Source organism: Rattus norvegicus, chromosome 1 (assembly GCF_036323735.1).
Source record: "Rattus norvegicus strain BN/NHsdMcwi chromosome 1, GRCr8, whole genome shotgun sequence".
Lineage (NCBI taxonomy): Eukaryota > Metazoa > Chordata > Mammalia > Rodentia > Muridae > Rattus > Rattus norvegicus.
Genome location: NC_086019.1, coordinates 150,289,742 through 150,314,898, shown reverse-complemented (window position 1 = coordinate 150,314,898; position 25,157 = coordinate 150,289,742). Strand labels below are relative to the sequence as shown.

Below are 25,157 nucleotides of genomic sequence, written 5' to 3'. Positions count from 1 at the left end.
GCTTGCAAAAAAAAAAAAAAAAAAAAAAAAAAAAACCTCAGGCACTAATAGCCAGGTGTGACAGGTTCATTTAGCTCACTTTAGCAAATGCTACCCTTGGTCCTTAAAGATCCAAACTGTTGAGAGAAACACACGTTTGTTAAGTTTGAAGCAAATATTACTATGAGAAATGGGTGTACTGACAAAGTTCTGTAGCAGTCGGTTGCCTTAAACCCACTCCGTCAGGTCATCCCATATTCACTTACGCCCAACATCTGGTGGATGTAGTAGTATTCTGGCCCTTGGTTGTACAGCAGGAAGGTTTTCCAGAAAAGCAGGACATTTAGGGACAGCCAAACAAGCTAGACCAGTGAAAGAAAGAGAGAGAAAACAAAAATTACAAAAGAAACATAATCATCTGATAGAAGCCACTCACAAAACTCAGCTCTGTATGTGCAACCTCAGCATTTACAGAAAGCATGCTCAATCAGTGGAAAACCCACTCACCTGGCCTCACCAAGACCCTGCACTGAAATAAAAGTTGGTGGTAAATAGATCACTTAATGAGTTACTGATACCTTACTTCCCCAGCTCCAGTGCAAATTGAGATTAAGAAATTAGTGGTATCACCATGGCTTATGAGATGCCCAATAAAAGGAAGCAATTGGAAGAGCATAGGAAGTGAGTGTTTGAAAAGCTGCCTTAGCTCCCCTTTCCTCCACACCCGCTCATCAGCAATCTGTAGTCAAGTTCTCTTGCGTTGAGTAGGAAGATATTTCGAGGAATGCATAAAGTTATGGTTAGGTGAGAAAGTCCGAAACAAACCCCCCAAACTTCCAATCCTCTCATCCCACCAGCGCACGTTCTGAGAATGAATCAAACTCGCTGCAGCACAGACAGACAGACCGCCAGGCCCACATCCTACCAGACAGAGGTGTTTAACCCCTTCGTTGGCCAGCCAGCTCCTCCAGGACAGCGCCATACCGCCGGCGCGGGGGTGCTGCGCTCCGCTCGGTGCTTGGGACGGAAAGGAGCGAGCTGTGGCCGGGGCACCGGTTCCCGGGTAGCCGCCAGCAGAGCAGTGGCGGGGGACCGAGGGTCAAAGGCTGGGCCGAGTCTAGAGGCCAGGCAGGAGATCTCCGCCCTGGCTCCCACCGAGCTGCTCCCTTGCCTCCCCACGCCCCCTGGCCCTGCGCGCCGCCCCGCGCCAGCCCCTTTGTCTCGCGCGAGCCTGTTGTTGTGGCCGCCGTTCAGGATGTCCCGGGTGGGAAGGTGGAGGCGTCCCCTGCAGCCTCCAACCGGGCCTGCCCAGCTGCAGACAACCCCCAGATGTGAGGATGAGAATCGGAAGAGGGGGACGCTCTTTGCATCCCGGGGCGCACACACCATACTTCCTTTAGAATGGTTAGCCACCACCACCACACACACACCCCTCCGCCCCCTCCGCCACCAAAAAAAAAAAACACAAAAAACAAAAACAAAAACAAAAAAAGAAGAAGGAAGGAAGGAAAGGAAGGAAAGGAAGGAAGGAAGGAAGGAAGAAAGGAAGGAAGGAAGGAAAAAGGAAAGAAAGAAGGAAGGAAGGAAAGAAGGAAGGAAGGAAGGAAGGAAAGGAAGGAAGGAAGGAAGGAAGGAAGGAAGGAAGGAAGGAAGGAAGGAAGGAAGGAAGGAAGGAAGGAAGGAAGGGTGAGTTCACCTGAAAGAAACTTGGTAAAAGAAATTTGAGCCGGAAGTAGCCTTTTGTGTCTTAGCCCCCCCATCCCCTAACCCTCCAGTCCTCTGTCTACAAACAAGTACCACCTCACAGCCAGTGTTTACTTCCAGCTTCTCTATCAGCTGCCCCACCTGATCCTGTCTTAAGAGAAAACTTTCTTTATTTTGCTGCAAACAAACCAGGCAGACAAAAAGTTAACAATGATGTCCTTTTCCAGAGTTTTTGAAGCTCCTAGGAATGTGCACTTCCCTCTAGGAATGTGCACTTTATGCTGCTAATTGCAAAGTGAACTCGTTAAAATTTCTTAAACTTGTACCAGAAGTCCATTAAAGGTGAGGGGTGTGCAATGGGCATAGTTAATTAATTAAACAGGTAATCGTATGAACTAATGTCTGTAGCAGAACTTAATCGATGTTAGTGACTTTATTAATGTATGTAATAGGTAACAAAAAAAGCAGTTGATATGCTTAACCTAATCTCGTGACATCCAAGATTTTTCTTATAAAATGAAATAAATTTAATCACCATGGCAATGGAACTAACAGTTTAATTAATGGAACTAAAATTTAATAAATCATGCTGTACTAACTTCATGCAATGTCCTTATCTAAGTTAATTTAAGAAATTGTATATGATTTCAGTCTTCAGTTTGAAAAACTGGAACTAATCTATATCATATCCTAGTTGACTGCCGCACACATTTCTTTCTGTCCTCTCATTTCAATGTGTTATCTTTCTCAAGCATGAGTGAATCAAGAACACTTCACAAAGTATAGCTGTCTACATATTATGTGTAAGTAATACTAAGATTTTATTGCCAGTTAATAGACCTTATTTATACCTAACCATACTTGTTATGTGTAAACCAGGAAAGTCATACATGGAAACCCCCAGGAGTGTCAACACTGAATATCCATAGCCAGAGATCACTGCATCCTCAAACTGAACCCTTAATCTTCCTTTCCATTGCCTTGCCCAAAAAGAGAGGCTACAGGGAATGCTTCAGGAGACAAGGCTCCCAAGTGAAAGTTGGGCAGGACATTTGCCTCTGAGAGGTTTGCTCCTCCAAACCTAGAGCCTGAACCTGCAAAGACCCCTGCAAAGAAAAGAGAGAAAGTATCCCCTGGGAAAACAGAGAGAGAGGTTTTGGCAAGGAATGGAAGGGTCAGGAAATTGAACAGAGGTGTGTGTCAACGGGGGATGGGAACTGAGCATAGCTTCCAGAAAGTTCCAGATGCCAGGAAAGCAAGAGCCTCCCAGGACCCCACAGGGATGACATTAGTTGAAATACCCCACAAAGGGGAGGAAGAACCTGTTGAGACCATATCTAACGGTTAGGCATGGCCCCCCAGGTGAGGGATGGGGCCACACACCCATATCTAAAATTTTAATCCATAATTGCTCTTGTCTAGAGAAAACACAGGGACGAAGAGCAGAGCAGAGAATGAAGGAAAGGCCATCCAGAGACTGCCCCACCTGGGGATCCAACCCACAAGTAGCAGACACTATGTGGCTCTGGCAGGACTGTAATTTGTTGCAATCTTCCTGTCTCAGCTTCCTAAATGTTGGTGTTACAGGTATATCCAGCAAACCTGGCTTAATAAATGTTCTTGATTTATTATATCCTCCTTGATTAACACAGAAGCCATCGTCCAATGTCCTCAGTGGGAAGGAAATAAATGGGGAATATTTTTTATTTATCCATCCTTACTATACTCATTTCTGTCTAAGCAGAGAGGCACGAAGCATTCACTAAACAGCATGCTCTCTAAAACACACAGACTCATCTAGTCATGTGACCTTTGGGATACACAATGCCCTGTTTGCAAGATCATTATTGCATTTTCCACATGATTAGATTTATTCGGGCATGTGTTTATTTCTCCTAATAAACTAGGCTTTGTAAAAAAATAAACACCCTGTCGTGTTTAGTTTTAATACAGGTGTTTGCATAAATCTTGGCATAGTCAATGGACATATGAAATGTTTACTCAACAAACGATTTAATCCAAGGAATGCAAGATTCATGATATTCATATCATATGTTCAGCTGTGTCTCTCTTAAAATACATATCCTCAAGCTTAACTTCCTAGTTAAGGAAGAAAAGGTTTTGTTCATCTTGGTAATCAGCAATCACTCAAGAATGAATAGGGAAATATACCTCCAAGTGGTTATCACCTATCTTACATGTTACAAGAGGCATGTGTGATGAGTGGACACTTGCATTCATTTCCTGCTGCCATTACAAGTCACTACCAAATGCTCCATTTCAAACAATCAGAATATGTTTTCTAACACACCTGAAGGCCAGAGGCCTGTAGTCAGTGCTACCCAGTCAAGACTGAGATGGTGACAGGACCCTCAATTGAGGTGCCAAGAGGAGAACTGCTCCTTGTCATTCTGGTAGCTAAAAGTAGTCTTTGACTTGTTTGTACCTAGCCTTTGTCTGTGGCTCCATGGTCATCTTACTCTCCAATCTTTCTGCTATCATTTTTTGTCCCCTAAAGATACTCTGTGATTGTGGCTAGGGCTCAGTTCATGTCAAGATCCTTAATTTAGGGGTGCCTTTTCATTCCTATTGCAGCAATGGCTCATGATTCCAAGAAACATCTGAAGAGTATAGCAGCTCCAGAAAATTGGATGTTCGAGAAATTGACTGGTACGTTTATTGCTTTTGTACATACACAGGTTATCACAAGCTGATGGAATTTCAGCCTCTGTTCATTTTCCTAAGGAACAGACCTAAGTATGCCTTTACTGAAGATGAAGCATATAAAGATTTGCATGGAGTTCTTCACTAAGACTGATGGAAAAGTCAGGACCAATATAATCTACTATTCTGGGTTTATGGATATCACCAGCATTGACAAGACTGGAGAGAACTTCTGTCTGATCTGACACCAAGGGTGGCTTTCTATTCATCATATTATACCTAAGAAGGCCAAGTACAAGTTGGGAAAAGAGAAAGATTTTTGTTGGCACAAAAGGAATCCCAGATCAAGTGACCCATCATGCTTATACAATTTACTACCCTTCTACTCTCATCAAGGGGAATGACAGATTGGTTTGGAGACTGGCGACATAACAGACTTCATCAACTGGAATTCTGTGTATGGAGACTGGAGGTGGTAACCTGGGAATGAATGGTATGATCATTAACAGAGAGAAGCTTTTGGGTGTGGTTCATGTGAAAGATGCCAATAACAACAGTTTTCCCACTCAGCTTTCCAACAATTTTATTATTGTCAACAGCAACAAATCATGGATCTCTCCCCCCCCCAAAAGAAATCTGCCTCACCATTGCTGAAGAAAGAGAAAAGAGCTAGAGGCCAAACAGCAGTGGGTGAAGTGGTCTTTAGGATACTTGCTAGAAAAGTATTTGTATTCAAGTATTTGTATTTGTATACAAGCCTTTCTATGCAATGTGGTAGATTAAACAACATGATGAAACCAAACAAACAAACAAAAACATCCTTACTTTAGTCATACCTACTAAAGCATTTTTTCTTTACAAAATAGCATTCATAGTCTCTAAGGATATCATGTCCATTACTTAGGGATGACCATTACTTAGTTCACATTGTACTTAAATTAATTGATGTTAATTTTCTCTTTTACATTTCATTTCATTTTTCATTTTATTTTTTTGGACTAAAAATGTCAGCCTTAGATTTTTACATTTAAAGAAATCCACTTTAAGGGATAGTATAGTACCTCTAAATAGAATTTCTTTTAAGACTCAATACATTAAATATTAGAAATATGATTAACAGCAGGCAATAATATGTACTTTACTGTTTTTGCTAGTAAAGGTCTTATTGCCAAGATACAATAGTATTTAAGCTCAAAAGGAAGATATTTATTCCAAGAAACAAAAAAGGGAAAACATAGAAAAGACCAAGCTAGGTACTGTTTAACTGACAGAAAATTCACAACCTTTGAACTGACAGAGTAAAGGAGCAGGAAACTTTACCTTGTCCCCAGAACCCTTTTGGAGGAAGAATGCCCATCAGAAAACCAGTGAAAAGTTCCCTAGAGGCTTCCCGTGTGAAGAGTGGGGACACATTCCAGACAGTGACTCACTGTCATTTCTATACAAAAACAAGTGCAGACCACCATATGACTAAGCCTCTCAGGAATGTGTTCTGTGCACTCACATGGCTAGGGCTGCTCCTCAAGGAACCAGAGATGTTGGAGAAGTTCTCATACCCTAGAGGACCAGACACTATGCTGAAAAACAAGTCCTACAATGTGAGGGCAAGTTAAGAATTCCAGGAAAAGTAATTATCCAATCAAAATTTCTTGACTAAAACTGAATAATATAGTTTTGTTTACAATTGATTTTTACAAAAGACTTGTCCAAACTTCTGGAATTCATAGACACATATAATTTTTTTAAAAAGGATCCTTCTGGTTTCCCTCTGAAACCAGAGCTGACCGTGTGCCACAGCCCTGTGTACTCAGATCCCTCCGGAAGAGAGCTGGTCTCCCAGGAGTTCTGATATAACTAAGAGCACAGGTGAGACTACCACTTCTGTACAAATACCTGGACCAAGAGGAATCTGACCTGAGACTTCAGGACATAGGAACCTAGGATTAATCTGGGACAGAATCCTTGATTTTCCATGTGTGCCCAGAACTGAGCCTGTACCACAGGCTCTTGGTACCAAAATATGCCAGGAGAGAGCTGATCTCCCAGGAGTACTAACTCACAAGCTTACAGAAAGGTAAAGCCACTATCAGAAACAGCAAGACCAGCTAACACCAGAGATAACCAGATCTCAAGAAGCAAGTGCAAGAATCTAAGCAACAGGAACAAAGGCCACTTGGCAGCATCAGAACCAAATTATCCTACCACAGCAAGTCCTGGATAAACCAACACACCTGAAAAGGAAGATTCTGATTTAAAATTACATCTCATGACCATGTTAGAGGACTTTAAGAAGGACATAAAGAACTCCCTCAAAGAAATAAAGGATAACACAGGTATACAGGTAGAAACCCTTAAAGAAAAAACACAAAAATCCCTTAAAGAATTACAGAAAAACACAAGCAAAAAGATGAAGGAGTTGAACAAAACCATACAGAATCTAAAAATAAAAATAGAAACAATAAAGAAATTACAAAAGGAGACATCCCTGAAGATAGAAAACCTAGGAAAGATATCAGGAGTCACAGATGCAAGCATCACCAAAAGAATAAAAGAGATAAAAGAGAGAATCTGAGGAGCAGAAGATACTATAGAAAACATTGGCACAACCATCAAAGAAAATGCAAAATGCAAAAAGGTCCTAACTCAAAACATCCAGGAAATCCAGGACACAATGAGAAGATCAAACCTAAGGATCATAGGTATAGAAGAGAGCAAATATTCACAACTTAAAAGGCCAGTAAATATCTTCAACAAAATTAGAGAAGAAAACTTCCTTAACCTAAAGAAAGAGATGTCCATAAACATACAAGAAGCCTATAGAACTCCCAATAGATGGGACCAGAAAAGAAATTCTTCTTGTCACATAATAGTCAAAACACTAAATGCACAAAAGAAAGAAAGAATATTAAAAGCAGTAAGGGAAAACGGTCAAGTAACATATAAAGGCAAACCTATCAGAATTACACAAGACTTCTCAACAATGAAAGCTAGAAGATCCTGGCCAGATGACATACAGACCCTAAGAGAACACAAATGCCAGCCCAGGCTACTATATCCAGGAAATCTCTCAATTATCACAGTAGGTGAAACAAAGATAGTCCATGAGAAAACTAAATTTAAACAATATCTTTCTAAAAATCCAACTCTCTAAAGGATAATAGATGGAAAACTCTAACACAAGGAAGAAAACTACACCATAGAAAAAGCAAGAAAGTAGTCTTCTTGAAACAAACAGAAAAAAATATAACTACACAAACATAATTTCACCCTTAACAACAAAAATGATAAGAATCAACAATCATTGGTTTCTAATATCTCTCAATATCAATAGACTCAATTCCTCAATAAAAAGACATAGACTAACAAATTGGATGGCAAATGGGACCCAACATTTTGGTACATATAGGAAGCACACCTCAATGACAAACACAGCCACTTTCTCAGAATAAAAGGCTGGGAAAAATTTTTTAAGCAAATGGTCCCAAGAAAAATGCTGATGTAGCTATTCTAATACTGAATGAAATCGACTTTCAAACGAAAGTTGTCAAAAAAGATAAAGAAGGACACTTCCTACAACTCCAAGGAAAAATCCACCACAATAAATACTCAATTCTGAATATCTATGCTCTAAATGCAAGGGTACACACATTCATAAAGAAAGCTTACTAAAGCACAAAGCACGAATTGTACCTCACACGATAATAGCTGGAGACTTCAACACCGCACTCTTATCAATGGACAGATCATGGAAACAGAGACTAAACAGAGACACAGTGAAACTAACAGAAGATATGAACCAAATGGATTTAACAGATAGCTATAGAATATTTCATCATAAGAGAATCTAACTTCTCAGCACCTCATGGTACCTTCTCAAAAACTGACCATATAATCAGTCTCAAAATAGGTCTCAACAGATACAAGATGATAGAAATAATGCCATGTATCCTATCAGATCACCACAGACTAAGGCTGTTCTTCAATAACAACAAAATGACATTAATACAAATACCACATATGCATGGAAGCTGAACAACACTCTATGATAACTTGGTCAAGGAGAAATAAAGGAAGATATTAAAGACTTTTTAGAATTTAATGAAAATGAAGACACAGCATACCCAAACTTATGGGACACAATAAAAGCAGTGCTAAGAGGAAAAAAAAATCATAGTTTAGAGTGCCTCTAAAAAGAAACTGGAAAGAGCATACATAAGCAGAACAAAGAACAAAAACTCAAGAACAAAAAGAAGCAAATACACCCAAGAGGAGTAGACAACAGGAAATAATCAAACTTAGGACTGAAATCAGCCAAGTAGAAGCAAAAAGAACTATACAATGAATAGTTTTGTTAAAACAAGGATCTGGTTCTTTGAGAAAATCAACAGAATAAATAAACCCTTAACCAGACTAACCAGAGGGCACAGAGACAGTATTCAATTAACAAAATCTGAAAAGAAAAGGGAGACACAACAGAAAGTGAAGAAATTAAAAAATAAAATCATCAGATCCTACTACAAAAACCTATACTCAACAAAACTGGAAAATCTAGAGGAAATGGACAATTTTCTAGACAGATACCAGGTACCAAAGTTAAATCAGAATCAGATAAACCATCTAAACTGTCCAATAACTCCTAAAGAAATAAAACTATTTCCTAAAGAAATAAAATTCTCCCAACCAATAGAAGCCAGGATCAGATGGGTTTAATGTCAAATTCTATCAGACCTTCATAGATGACCTCATACTAATACTGTCCAAACTATTCCACAAAATAGAAACAGACTGAGTACTATCCAATTCTTTCTATGAAGCCAAATTATGCTTATACCTAAACCACACAAAGACCAAACAAAGAAAGAGAACTTCAGACCAATTTCTCTTATGGATGTCTATGCAAAAATACTCAATAAAATCTTGCAAACTGAGTCCAAGAACACATCAAATGATCATCCATCATGATCAAGTAGGCTTCATCCCAGAGATGCAGGATGGTTCAGTATATAGAAATCCATCAAAGTAATCTGCTATATAAACAAACTCTAAGAAAAAAAATGATCATCTCATTAGATGCTGAGAAAGCACTTGACAAAATTCAAGACCCCTTCATGTGAAAAGTCTAGTAAAGATCAGGAATCCAAGACCCATACCTAAACATAGTAAAAGCCATATACAGCAAACCAGTAGCTAACACTAAACTAAATGGAGAGAAACTTGAAGCAATCCCACGAAAATCAGGGATTAGACATGGCTGCCCACTCTCTCCCTATCTATTCAATATAGTATTGTAAGTCCTAGCCATAGCAATTAGACAACAAAAGGAGGTCAAAGGGACACAAATAGGAAAGGAAGAAGTTAAAATATCACTATTTGCAGATGATATAATAGTATGTTTAAGTGACCCAAAAATTCCACCAGAGATCTAGTAAACCTGATAAATGACTACAGAAAAGTGGATATAAGATTAAGTCAAACATATCAGTAGCCTTCTTCTACTCAAAGGATAAACAGGTTGAGAAAGAAATTCTGGAAACAACACCCTTAACAATAGTCACAAATAATATAAAAATACATAGGTGTGACTCTAACCCAGTAAGTTAGTTCTGTATGACAAGAACTTCAAGTCTCCAAAGAAAGAAATCGAAAAAGATCTCAAAAACTGAAAAAATCTCCTATGCTCATGGATTGGCAGGATTAATATAGAAATAATGGCCATCTTACTGAAAGCAATCTACAGATTTAATGCAATCCCACCATTATCAGAAAGTCTTTCAAACATATGGAATTACCCGAAAGCCACTGGCCACCATTTGTAAGATCTAGTGAAATATACATAAACATTACTTTAAAATGTCAGATTCTGTGATCTTCCTGCCTCAGACTTAGAACTACAGAAATGTTAAGAACCTACCAAGCAGAGGTATAATGCTGGGAAACTATCAAGCAGATCCTGAAGCTGGGTGATTCTAAGTACAAAACCCACTCTGGTTGAATTAAGGAAAAGATGGGGGAAGCTGAGTAGGAGGAGAATGTTGCAGGAGGACCAGCAGTCTAATTAACCGAGACCCCTGAGATCTCTCAGACACTGGATTTCCATCCAGGCAGTGTTCACCAGCTGAGATGAGTCCCCCAACTCATACAAGGCAGAGGACTCCTGGGTCTGGGTTCAGTCAGAGAAGATGCACAAAACCCTCAAAAGACTGGAGGTCTCAGGAAGTTTAGAGGTCTGGTGGGGTGAGGGTGTGGGGAGGTATGGAAAGTGGAACGGTTGGACCTGGGAGGGGAACAAAATCTGGAGTGTAAAAAAAAAAAAAAAAGAAGTATGGCCAATAGGAGTGCTACACAGTAGGCACACTGTTGGCAATCCATGTATATATTTTAATGGATACCAGAAACATGATAAAACTATGGCTTGATAATGATACAGCTATGGATATAGGTACCATTGAAAGGTAAAAGTTTTAAAGTTGCCGCCCTAGACACAAAGTTTAGAGCAGGAAAAAAAAAATGAGGTTAGGCCCCAGAATTCTATGTTCCAAGAAGCCTCTCCTAGGTCCATAGAATGGGTAATTACATTGGCCAGCTCAACAGCTTTCTCCCAGAAACTAGCTGACCATAAATCTTAGAGAACAATCTTGAGAAACAGGAAGCAACTTCTCCTAGGAACTAGCAGATCATGAAGTTAAACAATCTGAGAAGCAGGAGACAGCTTCTCCTAGGAAACAATCTTGAAAACAGAGAGTTTTTCTTTGTGAATTTTTCACTGGTATTCTACACACTTACCAATGACGCCATCCCTGTCCCCTCGGGCTGTGGTTTCTCCCTTTAAATACCTCTTCTCCCAGCCTCTCGGGGTCGAACTCCACTGCCCCTGCCTGGGATATGAGTCTCGACCCCAGTGCACTGGTTGCTATCGATTAACCTCATGTGATTACGACAAGGACCATCTTGTTTGAGTTCTTGGGGGATCGCGTCATCCCGAGACTTGAGTGAGGGTCTCCCAACTCCGGGGGTCTTTCACCATTACTCATGAATTAACTTTCAAAATGGTGCCCAAGATATTCAACAGAATAACATAAAGTACAAGGGCAGTGCTTTGAGTATGTTTGGCCCAGGGAGTGGCACTATCAGGAAGTGTGACCCTTTTGGAATATCCTTGTTGTAGGAAATGTGTCACTATGGGGGGGTGGGCTTGGTGACCCTCCTCCTAGCCATATGAGAGCCAGTCTACTCCTGCTGCCTCTATAATGAGATGTAGAACGCTCAGCATCTCCTACATCATGCCTTCCTGGACACTGCCATACTTCCACCTTGATACTAATGAAGTGAACCTGTAAGCCAGCCCCAATTAAATGCTGTCCTTTATAAGAGTTGCCTTGGTCATGGTGTCTTTTCACAGTAGTAAAACCCTAAGATAGAAGTTGGAACTGGTAGTAGGGTATTGCTATAATAGGTCTGACTATGCTTTTCTTTGAGGAATGTGTTTTCTGGGACTTTGTAAACCAGCAAAGCAGTGGAATGTTTTAAATGGGACTTAATGGAGCTTGCTAGTTAGAAACATGGTAGACTGTGTCCCTGAGTGCTTTTGAACTGTGGGGACCTAGCTCAAGAGGTTTCAGAGAAGACTTTTAATATGTGGCCTAGAGACTGATTTTGTGATATTTTGGTGAAGAATGTGGTGTGAGTTTTTGTTTTTTGTTGTTGTTGTTGTTGTTGTTGTTTTATTTTTTGTTTGTTTTGTTTTGCTGTTTGTGATTGTCTGAAAAATCTGCCTAAGGCTAAGGTAAAGAAATTTGTATTGTTTTGACAAAGGAAATCTCAAAAGAGCTTGGTATAACTTATGTTATGTGGTTACTAAACTCCACTATTATGAAGAGCACTTTAATGAAAAGTACAAGCATAGAAAGGAAAAATATAAAATGTATGGTTCAAAGATTAAAGGAGTCCTAGGATGTGGAATGAACTTAAATCCTGTGTTCAAAGATATTAAATGGAATTAAGCAAGATCCTACCAAGGTAAATATATAATTTTGCAATTAAAGAAGCATTATTATGACCTGGTTATTGTTTCATTAAAACTTTTAATCTAAAATGAGCTACAATCCAGAAATGGAGGGCACACTTGAGATTCAGATCTTGAGTCTGGAAAACACAGGCTTTTTGTCTGGATATTGAGCAATAGTGGCCTTGAAAAGCTTTGGCACAGATATGACTGTATACACCTTTAATTCCAGGAGACAAAAACAAGCAGATCTGAGTTCAAGGCCCGTTTTAGGTGAAGAAAAGCTTAAGTGTGGGTGTAGTGGTATACACCTTTAATCCTAAGGTTCAGGAGACAGAACCTTGCAGATCTCTGAGTTCAAGGTCAATCTACAGAGTTAATTCCAGGAGAGCCAAACTTAGGCATTGAAGGAGTTGGAAAACAGAAACTGATGATAATATAATAGGGCAGGGGGACCATGTTCCAGCCCCAGCAAACAGCAGAACTAGGCAACTTTGGCCATGTAGATCTGGCTTTAAAGTCAAGAATAGAAGGGACTACTGAGACAATCGATACTGCTTAGCTTGAGCTAAGAAATCAGTGGTGGTTAAGAAAAGAACAGCATTATTGAGGTGAAATCTTCTGGGAAGTGTTTTTCTGAGATCACAAAGAAGCTGTGTTCCAGAAACAGTCAAGGTTGTACCTTCTGCCACAGCTGGATTTCTTAATACATAAAAATCACCAAGGTGGTATTGGTTTTGAAGGTATAAAGGGGTCATGGAGGCTTGGCATAATGAGAGGCAAGGGAAGGCCATTGGTGAAGGTGTAGCCTCAGTAGCAGCTGACAGTACTATGCAAAAATGGATGAGGTCATGCCACTTGAAATATTTCTTGTTTTCTATGTATTCTGTTTACTTATAGCCATTTTTTCACTTACAACTTTTATCTCAGATTGCAAAATGCCAGCACTATTATTTGTGTAGAAAACATTAACTCGCATTTGATAGAGATGTTTCTTGAGGGCATGGTTTCATTCCCAAGGAAAGCAGTGATATGTCTTTAAGAAAAAATGAATTTTCAGAAAAATCACAGTTTAATTCAAAGGTCAAAACATGAAAACAGATAGGAAGTAAAGTCCAAATAGTTAATCATTCTCTGCTAAACAAATTCTAACGTTGTTTTTGTCTTTGCAGTTTATGTAGGGAGATTTATTTTGATTCTAAAGACTCTGCTTTTTAGACTCTATTCATTCTAGAAGCTCAAGTTGATGGGAAAATAACATAATGCCAAAACTATTGGGGAGCACATTGACATTTTCCTGACTATCATGATACTTTATTTGAAAGTACCTTGGTATTCTGCTGTCTTATAGGTTATATATCCTAAACTGTCATCATGTTGAACAAATAGACTTAGAAATGGCCTGTTAAAAAGTCCCAAAACAGGCATGTCTGTATAGGAGATATGACTGGTCAAGTAAGTGAGTGGTAGCTTTTAGGTAAGTATTGCTCTTCAGCTAATTCCTGGACAGACAAGAGAGTTCAGAAGTGAACATTCTGTTCAAAGTAGATTTTGCTAATGTGTTTGATGGGAATTTTACTCATCAGTCTCTGTGAAAAAAAAGATTTCTTAGCTTCTCTAAGATTTTTCATGTCGAGAAAAATAAATATTCTACAAAATATTCAAGTCAAGCCAACTACAGAATTAGTAATGTTCTCAGGACTGAGCCAGATTGTCGTCACTGAGATAAGACATAGCCATTTGACTAATGACATGCTCTGAATTATTGGATTCCCTAGGGTCACATCTTTGAGAAGACAGTCTTGAAAGGATGGTGTGAGTTTCTTCTCCTTGTATATGTCTAATGTTCACAGGGATTTTCTTTTTTCATTAATTAATTAACTTAGCATCCCGACTTTACTTTCTCCTCCCTCCTCTTCTCTAAGCACTTCTCTACTACCTGCCTTGCAACCCCCAACCACTCTTTCTTCCTTTCTTCTCAGGAAAGTAGAGACCTCCCATAGAGATGAACCAACCTTGGCATACCAAGTTGCAATAAGACTGGGGGCATCTTCTCCAATTGACACTAGAAGAGGTGACATAGTAATGAGAAAGGTTCAGACAAGAAAAAGTGTCAGAGACAATCTGTTCCTGCTGTTAGGGAACACAAAAGACACCTAGAAAGACAAAACTGCAGAAATGTTACATATGTGAAGAGGACATAGGTCAGTCCCATGCATACTCCCTGGTTGTAGGTTTAGTCTCTGTGGGACCCTATGGGCCTAGTTTAACTAACTCCGCATGTTTTATTGTGATGTCCTTGACCCCCCCTGGCTCCTACCATCCTTTCTCCCCTTCTTCCAGGGGATTCCCCAATCTCCATCTAATGCTTAGCTCTGGATCTTTTCATTTGCTTACATCAATTGCTGGGTGAAACCTTTCTGATAAAGGTTATGCTAGGCTCCTGTCTGGCATCCCTGGTGCTTGTGTGGCCTCTGGGAAAACAGGCAGAGTTGTGGGTTATAAAATAGAGCCTGGGGGTAGAATTATTCATGGGGCTTTTAACTTAGAAACTATTAACTACATTTTAAACTGTGAAAAACTGGGATCTGAAGACTGATCTAATTGCCAAGCTCCTGAAACAACCAAATATGGATTGTTACTAGAACCATTGTGTAGAATGTCAGAGGATTTCTATACCACAGTGTCCCACACAGAAAGACCAAGGAAGAGTAAAAAGCAGACCATCAATTTGAGATTGAGGTGGGACATTGGGCTGGGAAGGGTCTGAAAGGAAGTGGGAGAGTTGGAAGCTATCTAAAAGGCTATAATTTGAAAAAGAGGAAGGAGTGTTATATGAGAGGATTTAGGAAAAACAAAAAGTGTTTTAATTATAATCTCAAAAATAAATGAAGATCCTCTCAGCTCTACTTGAGATCACAGTGTCACTGAGGACTTACTGGATTTCATTTTATTTTAATTGATGATGCCATCATTTTGTTCCTTAAGAAAGGTGGAATCAGACACAATAAGCAGACTATATTGGTAAAGAACAAATTATTCTTAACAAATCTAATTACTTTTTTCCCAACAGAATTGCATGAGTAGATGACAATGGAAGCAAAAAGGAAACAATATATCTTGATTACCAGTATAATAGTGTCTGTAAAACATTACAACAATTATTTAAAAACTCCATCTGGAATAAAAGTTGGCTTCCTAAGAAAAAAGGGCAATATGAAACACTGTCGGAGGTTAGTCTGGGACTCCCAACTTTCTGCTTTCCAAGAACCATTTGTAAAAGTCCTTGATGGGCAGCAATTTTCTGGGATGACAGATATGACAAATCCTTCTGTCTCATGCTGGGTTTGCCTTAGATTGCATTAGATGTGGAAAAATTTCAGACTCCTCCAATAACTATATACAAGGCAAATGAGTAATATTTGTGAAACAAATATGACATTATAGTGGAGAGTACACAAGATCTTTTCAAGGCTTCAAAATAACTTCTAGGAGTACTTGCAAAAGAACCTATACTACCTCTTGCACCACATCTGCAGAGACAATATATCCATCACACAGATTGGTAGGATATTTTACATTTAATGAGATTCAATACTCGGCCTAAAGGCACACAACTACAAACTTTGGAGGAAATATAGTATTTCAGTGTCTCCAGTTTTACACAAGTGACCTGTTCTGATGTTACTCTACCTGAGAATAAACATTGTCTATGTACAGATACTATGAGACCTTACAAATTGTACATGACCTTGAAGGTAAATAAATATACATAATGTTGATAATAGCAATCATGGGAATGTGGAGAGAACTTAACCAAGAAACAACTTCAGGATTGTTTTCTTGGAATCTGTGGACTGCTTCAAGGAAATTATACCATAGTGTAATAGAAAGGTATGGAAAGGGTACCATGAGATTCCACCCTTGGCTCTCTGTCTAAGCCAGAAAGATTAGCCTAGGCTTTGAAAATTCTCACTGTGTTAGGCTAATGTGGGAGCCAGAACCAGGGAGTCCATGCTTGGGGAACCCGATCGAGAGCAAGAATGAGGTCAAGATGTGTCCAAACCCTGAAAATCTTCTACTGAAATGGCAGGAGTTAGGATTTTTGCATCCTTGCTCAAGGCCTATATGCTCTGGTGCATGTGACATAGTGACACACCTATTTCAACAAGGCCACACTTCCAAATAGTGCTACTCCCTGGGCCAATCATATTCAAACCATGAAAGTTCCCTATCTCTACAGCCCCTGAGGTAGTCATGAAGCCGGGTGGTCAAGTTACAGGTTTAACTTCCTCTTTCCCTATAAGAACATGTCCAGTAAGCACCTTAGAATTTTTCTTTATGCTAGTGCCAGAACCTTGGTGTTAGCAAATAAATGCACAATCACCCTGAATCCCCCATCCACTTCTCAAGGTCAATATAGCCCTGTTATCCCCAATAAAGGAAAGCTGCTTCCACTGAAAACCTCTTGGAGAAGGCACTCAAGTCATCTGAGATTGTGCAAATCTTTCTGCCCAGATAAACTTCATTCCAAATCTTTCTGCCTAGATAAGCTTCATTCCATCCAGCCCTGCCCCAGTGTGAATGGGTTCCTGGATACCCCAAGGGCACAAGCAAAACTGTTGGCAGCTGACACAGGGAATCAACAGAACTTCTGGAAGAGCAGGGATGGGTGAGTGCTCCCCAGTAGTTGGCATCAGCCCAAAGGACCTTCAGTGTCCACATTCTGAGGGCTGGGAGCCTATCTTTCCCTCCTTTGCTTTCAGTTTATGCCATTGTTTCAGTTTCAGATAGGTTGGAAAGATAATGGAAGCCTTCTGGCTAGGGTGATCTCTGGTGTTGGCAGGAGATAACTAAACCTCTGCCTGAACACTAACAGCCCTAACTACCTTTTGTTTTCTTAAAAGAAAGAAAGGAAGAAAGGAAAGAAGGGAGGGAGGGAGGGAGGGAGGGAGGGAGGGAGAGGGAGGGAGGAAGGAAGGAAGGAAGGAAGGAAGGAAGGAAGAAAGAAAGAAAGAAAGAAAGAAAGAAAGAAAGAAAGAAAGAAAGGAAGGAAGGAAGGAAGGAAGAAAGATGATTATGCAGCCTCCGGTAACTACCACTTAAGAGTAGTTGCTGGAACTCTTAAATCTGCAGGCAGGCTGACATCTTGGGGTCATTGCAGAATTCCCTGACAGTCCTAAGACTGCAGGAAGTTCTTCATTGGATGGAACATTTCTTTTTCTTTTCTATCATTGAAATACCTCATCAGATTAAAATAGATAAATAAATGAGTAAATAAATAAATACCCTCAGATTAGGAAATATGGGCCCTTTAAATATCTCCTGTCTTAGTTAGGGTTTTACTTCTGTGAAGAGACACCATGACCAAGGCAACTCTTATAAAGGACAGCATTTAATTGGGGCTTGCTAACAGGTTCAGAGGTCCTGTCTATTATTATCAGGGCAGGAGCATGATAGCTTCCAGGCAGACATGGTACTAAAGGAGCTGAGAGTTCTACATCTTCATCCAAAGGAAGAAAGAAGACTGGCTTCTAGGCAGCTAGCAGAAAGGTCTTAAAGCCCACAGTGACACACTTAAAAGCCACACCTACTCTAAGAAGGCTACATCTCCAAATAGTGCCACTTCCTGGGCCAAACATAATCAAACTACCACATAATGTAACTAACCAAAAAGTCACATGAACGTCAGCAGCATCTGCTTTCTCACCCCTTGCCCAATCACCCTGCACTACAAAAGTGGACTGACTGCCAGGCCAAGTTGTTTTTCCTACCATGAAAGTTGCACTCTTCAAGAACCTTTTAAGAAAACTGGAAATGCAACATGGCTCCTTGGTTTCCTCCCCCAGCTCAAAGCAGAAAAATGCCAATAAATCTCCAGGCTAGCTCTACCCTCTATTCATGGCTCCACCAGAAGTCTAGATTTCTAGGCATTTATAATTAATGTCACCCTTCTCCATTGGGGCTGGATCCCCCAAACTCAGATAGCCACTTTAAAGTGTTTTCCTCTGGGCCTCAGAAAGCAGCCGAGGTAGCAGAGTGTTATAGTTAGAAGTGCCTCTGCTGGCTTTGGGCCTTTCTGTCCCTTTTCAGAATACTTTTCAGGGGTTAAACAAAGCAAAAAAGAGTTATGCCACTTCTCCAAAGAAGCTGCTCCCTTCTCTCCCACCTACCAGGCCCTGTGAGAATGAGGTCAAAAGGTCCTGACTCAGAGGGAGGAGGAGCTTTTGCAAAGCAGTCTTGCACTGCTAGGTTTCTCTGGGTTCTTCTGCATAGCAGAGGCACCATAATATGCAAAACGAAGAGTCAAAGAAATGGCTGAAGCTGGTGGCTGACAAGAACAATATAGGCTCATACCTAGGCCAGGCACGCATGGCACTGGTGTGGAAAAGATCTGCCAAATTAAACTCTGTAGACAGACTACTCATTCTTGCTGCTCAGCAGCTTATCAGCTAAGGGTAACCATCACAGGGCAGCAAAAACTGAATAAGAATGATGGTGAGAGTTTTGCTGTTAAAGATGATATAACTTAGAACAATGCAGCTGGTCCTCACCCAAAACTTAGATAAAACTTAGATTTTTTTTCTTCTTCCTTTGTTTTCTTTCTAACTTTCTTTTTTGTGTTTGTTTTTTTGCTGTTTTTGAATTTTAATTTTTCCCCCTAAAAAACAGAAATAACTTATTGTCAATTTTCCTTTCATGGAAAATATTGACTAACTGACTACAGTTCATTATGGGATTAACCATTCAAAGAGAAAAACTTTATCTTAAACCTTATGAGGTGATTTGGACTTAAATAATCAAAGAAAAAATTCAGCTGAGGCTAAAAGAAAATTGGCTCTGGTGGAAAAGAAATTATGGATCATTGAGGATCCAGAACTCAGTTGTATTTTGAGTGTTTTGCCTCCTAAAATGGTTGGTTGTGTTGCTAACAGGAGTCTGGTATAGCTGTTCCCTGAGAGGTTCTACCAGCACCTGACCAATACAAATGCAGATGCTTATAGACAACCATCAGACTGAGCCCAGGGACTCTAATAGAAGAGCTAGAAGAGGAATTGACAGAGCTGAAGGGGTTTGCAAACCCATGAGATGAACAATATCAACTAACTGGAATCCCCAGAGTTGATGGTGATTAAATCACCAACCAAAGAGTATACATGGAGGAAGCCATGGTTACAGATACATATGCCTCAGAGGATGTGACTTACTTGATGTCAATGAAAGGGGAGACCCTTGTTACTGTGGAAGCTTGATGCCTCACCATAGGGGAATGCTAGAGCAGTGAGCAGGAGTGTGTGGGTAGGTAGAGAAGTACCCTCATAGAGGCAAAGGAGAGGGGAGAGAGGTGGGATGGGGTGGGAGGGTCGGTGGTGGGGTAACTGGGTAGGGGGATATCATTTCAAATATAAACAAATGAAATGAATAATAAAAAATTATGGTTATACTCTATGCCTTTACTACTAAAAGGTACTTTATTTTCACATTACAAAAACACAATTGGGAGACTTTGTACTACTTTTCAAATTTTTAAAAGTTAACAACATTAGAAAGGCTAAACATCAATGATTTAAAAATATTATTGTAGCTCCTTTTAGAGCAAGAGAGCAACAAGTCTCGATGTTTTACATTGCACTAAATTTATTTACATCCAGTTTTCTGGACAGAGGAACCCCCCCCCCCCTTTCAGGATTTGCAGTCAAATTAGAGAATGTTCATACCTTTAGCACAAAATCATTTTAAAAAAGACTGAATAGTATTCAAGTTAATTTGATCACGATGCTTTGGTTAATATAAAACTAACGTTTTACCCTTTGGAACTAAAATTACTAAGGTTCATGTAAAATGAACCAAGTAGTTCACATGTTTACCTTTTCTTTGAATGTAATCTATAATTATTAAACTAATAAAAATACGGAATTGTGATTGTTAAAGACTGCCAAAACTCTAATTTACTTTTTATTGCTCTTGAGAAATTTAGTGTGTGTTGTCATAAATGGGCTGCTTTTGATACCAATCAATCTAATTAAAGATCTGTGTTTTTAATTAGTGTCATTTAATAGAAATAAGATGTAAACTATATATAATTGTATATTTTCCAGTAAACACATTAAAGCTAGCAAAGTAGGTGAAAGTCATTTTAGTAATTTCTTTTTTACCTACCAACTTATCTCATACAACCTTTTGATAAGAAATCAGTTCAACAATTAATAGGGAGATGTGTCTTTCCCTGTTTTATTTTGTTTTTATTATTTAGTATTCTATTAATGTAATAGAGGTAAGACCATTTATTGTAGTCCAGTTTATTTTGCATAGATAAAACTATTACTGGTTATTCTAAAAATATTATATATTGCCATCATGTTATCTTTCTATAACACATGGAGTTTTCTAATAACCACATATGCACATCCTCATAGTTAACAATGTCTAAACATATTTCCTCCATGGACACAAAATCAATTTCAGAGCTTTAATTTATAAAGTTTCTAGGGTTTTAAAAAGGGTTTTCAAAGGTAATATTACAATAGAGTTCCTTTAGGAGTAAAGACATAGAGCATAACCATGATTTTTAGAAGGCAAAACAATGAAAATGTAATTTTAAAAGGTTACCAAGAAACACCACCACTCCCCCCAAAATTTTGCCACTTAACTAGACCGCTCCAGGCTTCTACACACAGGTTACATACGTTTTCCTTTATCAGCTACTCTAAACATGTGGGATAAGTGATGCATTATTGATTTTAAAATTCTTAAACGTCCATGAGACAGGCAACACGACTACTAACACATGCTGGATTTTAAAAATTAAATCGACTTACACACCTTAAGAATATGTTAGCCTTGGAATAAAATTCTAAAAATCATTGTGTTGGGGAAAGGGTTTTTCTCTTATTTCAACAGGACTTGTTAGAGATTATTTGCTTGTACGACTTACAATGAACACAACAATATCATAGGAATCCAGTACTGCCTATTTGAAGGATTCTGGACCAGATATGAGATCTCTATATATTCCAATTCCATTTCTACCATCCCAAGGCATTCCCTATGCATTCTTTACTGCAACACAGGTGACTTCCTCCAGGAGGCCTCCATACCTGTTGGTTGCAGATATTGCAGATGCCAAATTCAATACACAGACACACACACACACACACACACACACACACACACACACACACACACACACACAGAGAGACACACACATACAAACACACACACAGCGAGAGAGAGAGAGAGACAGAGAGACAGAGAGAGACAGAGACACTGGGTGAAAGGGGGCACTCATTTCCTTCAGTTGCTCAAATTCATAGATCCTGATTCAGCCTTCTGAGTTCTGACATTAGCAGTGTGATAGTATACCCTGCTGAAAGGCAATATTTTGATTACGAGCAAGTGCACACAATTTTGTAATGAATCAGACAACATACTTGTGTATAGTGATTATACTTTCTAAAGAACATCAACTTTTTAAGAAAAAAATCTAAGAAAATAAAAAGGTGACAGATCTTTTTACCTATCAACATAAAATACTTGTGATTTTTCTGATAAAAGAGTATTTTTCAATTTTAAAGGCAATATGTTCCCAGCTTTCTTTCACCATATGCATATCACTTGAGAAATATTGACTTTGATCCAGAAACTGCCAGTTTGTAACAGACTATTCCAGGGTGGAACTTTGTCCTTTCCAAAGCTAACACAGGGGCTTCTGTGAAAACTGAAGATTACATCTTCCTAAATTTAACAAAGTTCTTCTGCTGCAGCTTTGCCCAGTCCCAGGCATTTATGATATTTTAGATACCACGCCACTTAAAAGTGCAATGACTTGTGCCCTGTTATATATAACTATGCTGCTGTATTCCTTTGCTCATCATGTAGCTTTTAATAGTAACTGCATATGTTTATTTTATGTGTGTGACATTTTTTATAAAGATGGAATCAAGCTTGATAATATACCCATCACCTCATCAAGTTGTCATACTTTTGAGGGAAGAAAATTAAAAGTGTATCATGTTCAGAGATAAGTTCTGAACACAAGTGCCTATGTATCAGAAATTAAAAGTGTATCAAGTTTAAGGGGTACATTACTTATCTACATGTGTGTGACTCCTTGAAACACACATACACACACACACACACACACACACACACACACACACACACACACACACACACACACACCAGGCCTTTCAGAAATTTGAAGCCATCCGTGTGTTTTTTCTAAGGTCATCATCCAAAGTGAACTCTAGTCCAGATGAAACTTGGTATCCTTTCACTGAGTGTCTGTCCTCTCTCCCACCATTTTATTCATTTGCCTCCTTTCCTGTCAGCCAGTTTTCTACTTTCTGCTTCTGTGAAACAGACTTTTAAGTAGAGAAAGAGAGCTGGGACAAGAACTTACAATGTAATGGAGGCTTACTTCAAATTCCTCATCCTCCTACTTCAGCCTCTAGGATGCTAAGGCTGCAAGCCTGTATCATTTGTACCACCAAGCCTGTTAAGATCAACTTTCATAGATTGCACACATTTGTGGGTAGTACTGAGATGTTTATTTTTTACTGTTGGAAATTTTATAAGCCAGGATCATTATTGAAGGCTGGAATTTTTCCCACTGCCTAGTTGCTAACAAACTGTGTAGTGTCAGAGATAAGTTCTGAACACAAGTGCCTATGTATCAGAAGATATCCCAGGTTCTCTCTCTACACTGAATATAGACACTACCTAAAACCAAAGTAGAAAACTTTTATAAATGCTTCATTAAGCCATAGTTAAGGGCTCAGGACTACTTGAATGAATTTCTAAAATTTTGATTTTCAAAAGCTGTCATTCATCTAAGCAAAATAAAATTAAAGGAAAGAAACTTCAGATTTTCCATATGGTCCACTCACAGCTCATGTTTTTTTCTGAACAAGCCCAATTGCTCTTCAGACCAAAAGAATTTCTACATCACAAACATAATGAAAGAAGACACTTCTCATGAAGATCATCAGTCTCCTCTGTTTGGATATTACAAATACCATTATTATATTATTGTATTTACATTGCTGATGGCTTCAACAGAGAAATTTAAAATAAATTGGATTCATATCATGTAAATTTATTGCATTCTATTATATCCCTTTGAATAAATCAACACTTAAATCTTTTACCAAATTTACTGGTATATTGCTGATACATAAAACTACATATATCTAATATATACAATTTGATGAACTCATTAACACATGTGGAACTCATAAAATGTCACAATTAAGTAATAGATATTCATCATACCCAAGGGTTTTTTCTGTTCTTTTGTTTTGTTTTAAAAAAGTGCTCATAAGGCATATTAAGATCATAATATAGTAATTTATTATTGTATTTTTCATACATCTCTATGACTTACTCATATAATATAACAAACTTTCTATCAATTTATCAATAAATTAAAATTTCCTCACCTCAAACTTTATTTATTTATTTATTTATTTTTTTGGTTCTTTTTTTCGGAGCTGGGGACCGAACCCAGGGCCTTGCGCTTCCTAGGCAAGCGCTCTACCACTGAGCTAAATCCCCAACCCCCACCTCAAACTTTATATTCCTGGCAATTACCATTTTAGTCTATGCTTCTTTAGGTTTGACTATTGTGCTGGATAGTTTTATATCAATGTGATATGGGGCAGAATTCTCTGAAAGGAGGAAATCTCAACTGAGAAAATCCTTCCATAACATCTGACTGTAGGCATTTTCTTAATTAGTGCTTGGTAATAAGTAACTTATCTAATTGGAATCTTTGGGAGTACTCCTGAAAGTCTTTGAAAGGTCATGTGTAGCCATGCATGTTTCCATGCCCATGGGAAGAATTTCATCTGTGAGTCATCTTAACTTCCTGTATTCCGTGGAAAGTTTGACTGCAAATTTCACTTAAAATAATAATACATGTATCTCGGCATGTTGTGGAAAGGCTTCCTCTGAGATCAATACATTCTATCCGGCAGGAAGCTCCCTAAGCAAAAAGGTAAACAACTTAAAATAGCTTTAGGATGTCCCTGAAAATGACCAGATTTACTAGTTCCCTACCTGCCAAATCAAATAGATCTGTTCAGATGTAAGGAAGCTGAGCTGCAGTGAAGATTCCCAGACAATCCAAGCTTCAAATAAGACCCTGAGATCAGACCAGCTGCCAAAAGAAGTGGAAACATTCCATTGACTGGAAGACGTTGACTCATTGAGGCACCTGGAATGGACTCTTTAGAATCTCTTGAGCTGCCTGCAGACTGTGCAATGTACTCTAAGTTCCTAGCTTTGTGAACTGTCACCCATGCTGAGGTAGGTTTCTGTGATGTCTCTGAGTCATTTCTGCTCCTATAAGTAACCTCTCATCCAAATTCCAGTAAGTGATTCTAATGAAATTCATTTGTTCGCCCAACGACTTTGGTAGCATCTGTGTTTTGGTGTATTGTGGGTTCTCTACCTAGGATGAGTATATGTGTGTGTTGTGTCCCCCCAGTAAAAGTTCTGTTATACAAAAACCCACTAAGACTTTATAGTGACATATTTTAGAAATTAAGAATTTGTTTATGACTCGATTTTTCCAAATATAAGCAAAGCGGTCAGCTGAAAAAGCAAGAGCACCAAAAGAGCTTAAAATCAAAAAGTGCTGTTTGTGTTCTGAGTGATTACATACTGATGTGTTAAGAGACTGAATAATGTAGGGTAAAAATTCTGTCCAAATAAGCGTATCATTTGGAAAAAATGAAGTTCATATTGTTTTATGATAGGATTTTTTTTAACAAAGTGAAATACCGATTAACTGCATAAAGCCTAT

The 25,157-nt window shown here is 38.9% G+C and overlaps 1 protein-coding gene and 2 pseudogenes across 4 annotated transcripts in view; 2 read left to right on the top strand and 1 right to left on the bottom strand.

Moving 5' to 3' along the window:
* Positions 1 to 1,163, bottom strand: part of Nox4 (NADPH oxidase 4) — a 177,745-nt gene extending 176,582 nt beyond the window's left edge. The window contains exons 1-2 of one of the 4 annotated variants that reach the window (XM_008759643.4): positions 905 to 1,163; positions 246 to 341 (exon numbers count right to left, since the gene is read on the bottom strand). In XM_008759643.4, coding sequence (XP_008757865.1) covers positions 246 to 341; positions 905 to 961 — 153 coding nt within the window. In that variant the 5' untranslated portion in view covers positions 962 to 1,163. 4 annotated transcript variants of the gene reach the window in all.
* Positions 1,164 to 4,280: 3,117 nt separating this feature from the next.
* On the top strand, positions 4,281 to 5,020 carry Rps4x-ps10 (ribosomal protein S4, X-linked, pseudogene 10; annotated as a pseudogene).
* Positions 5,021 to 16,659: 11,639 nt separating this feature from the next.
* Brcc3-ps2 (BRCA1/BRCA2-containing complex, subunit 3, pseudogene 2) overlaps positions 16,660 to 25,157 on the top strand; it is a 122,919-nt pseudogene continuing 114,421 nt past the window's right edge.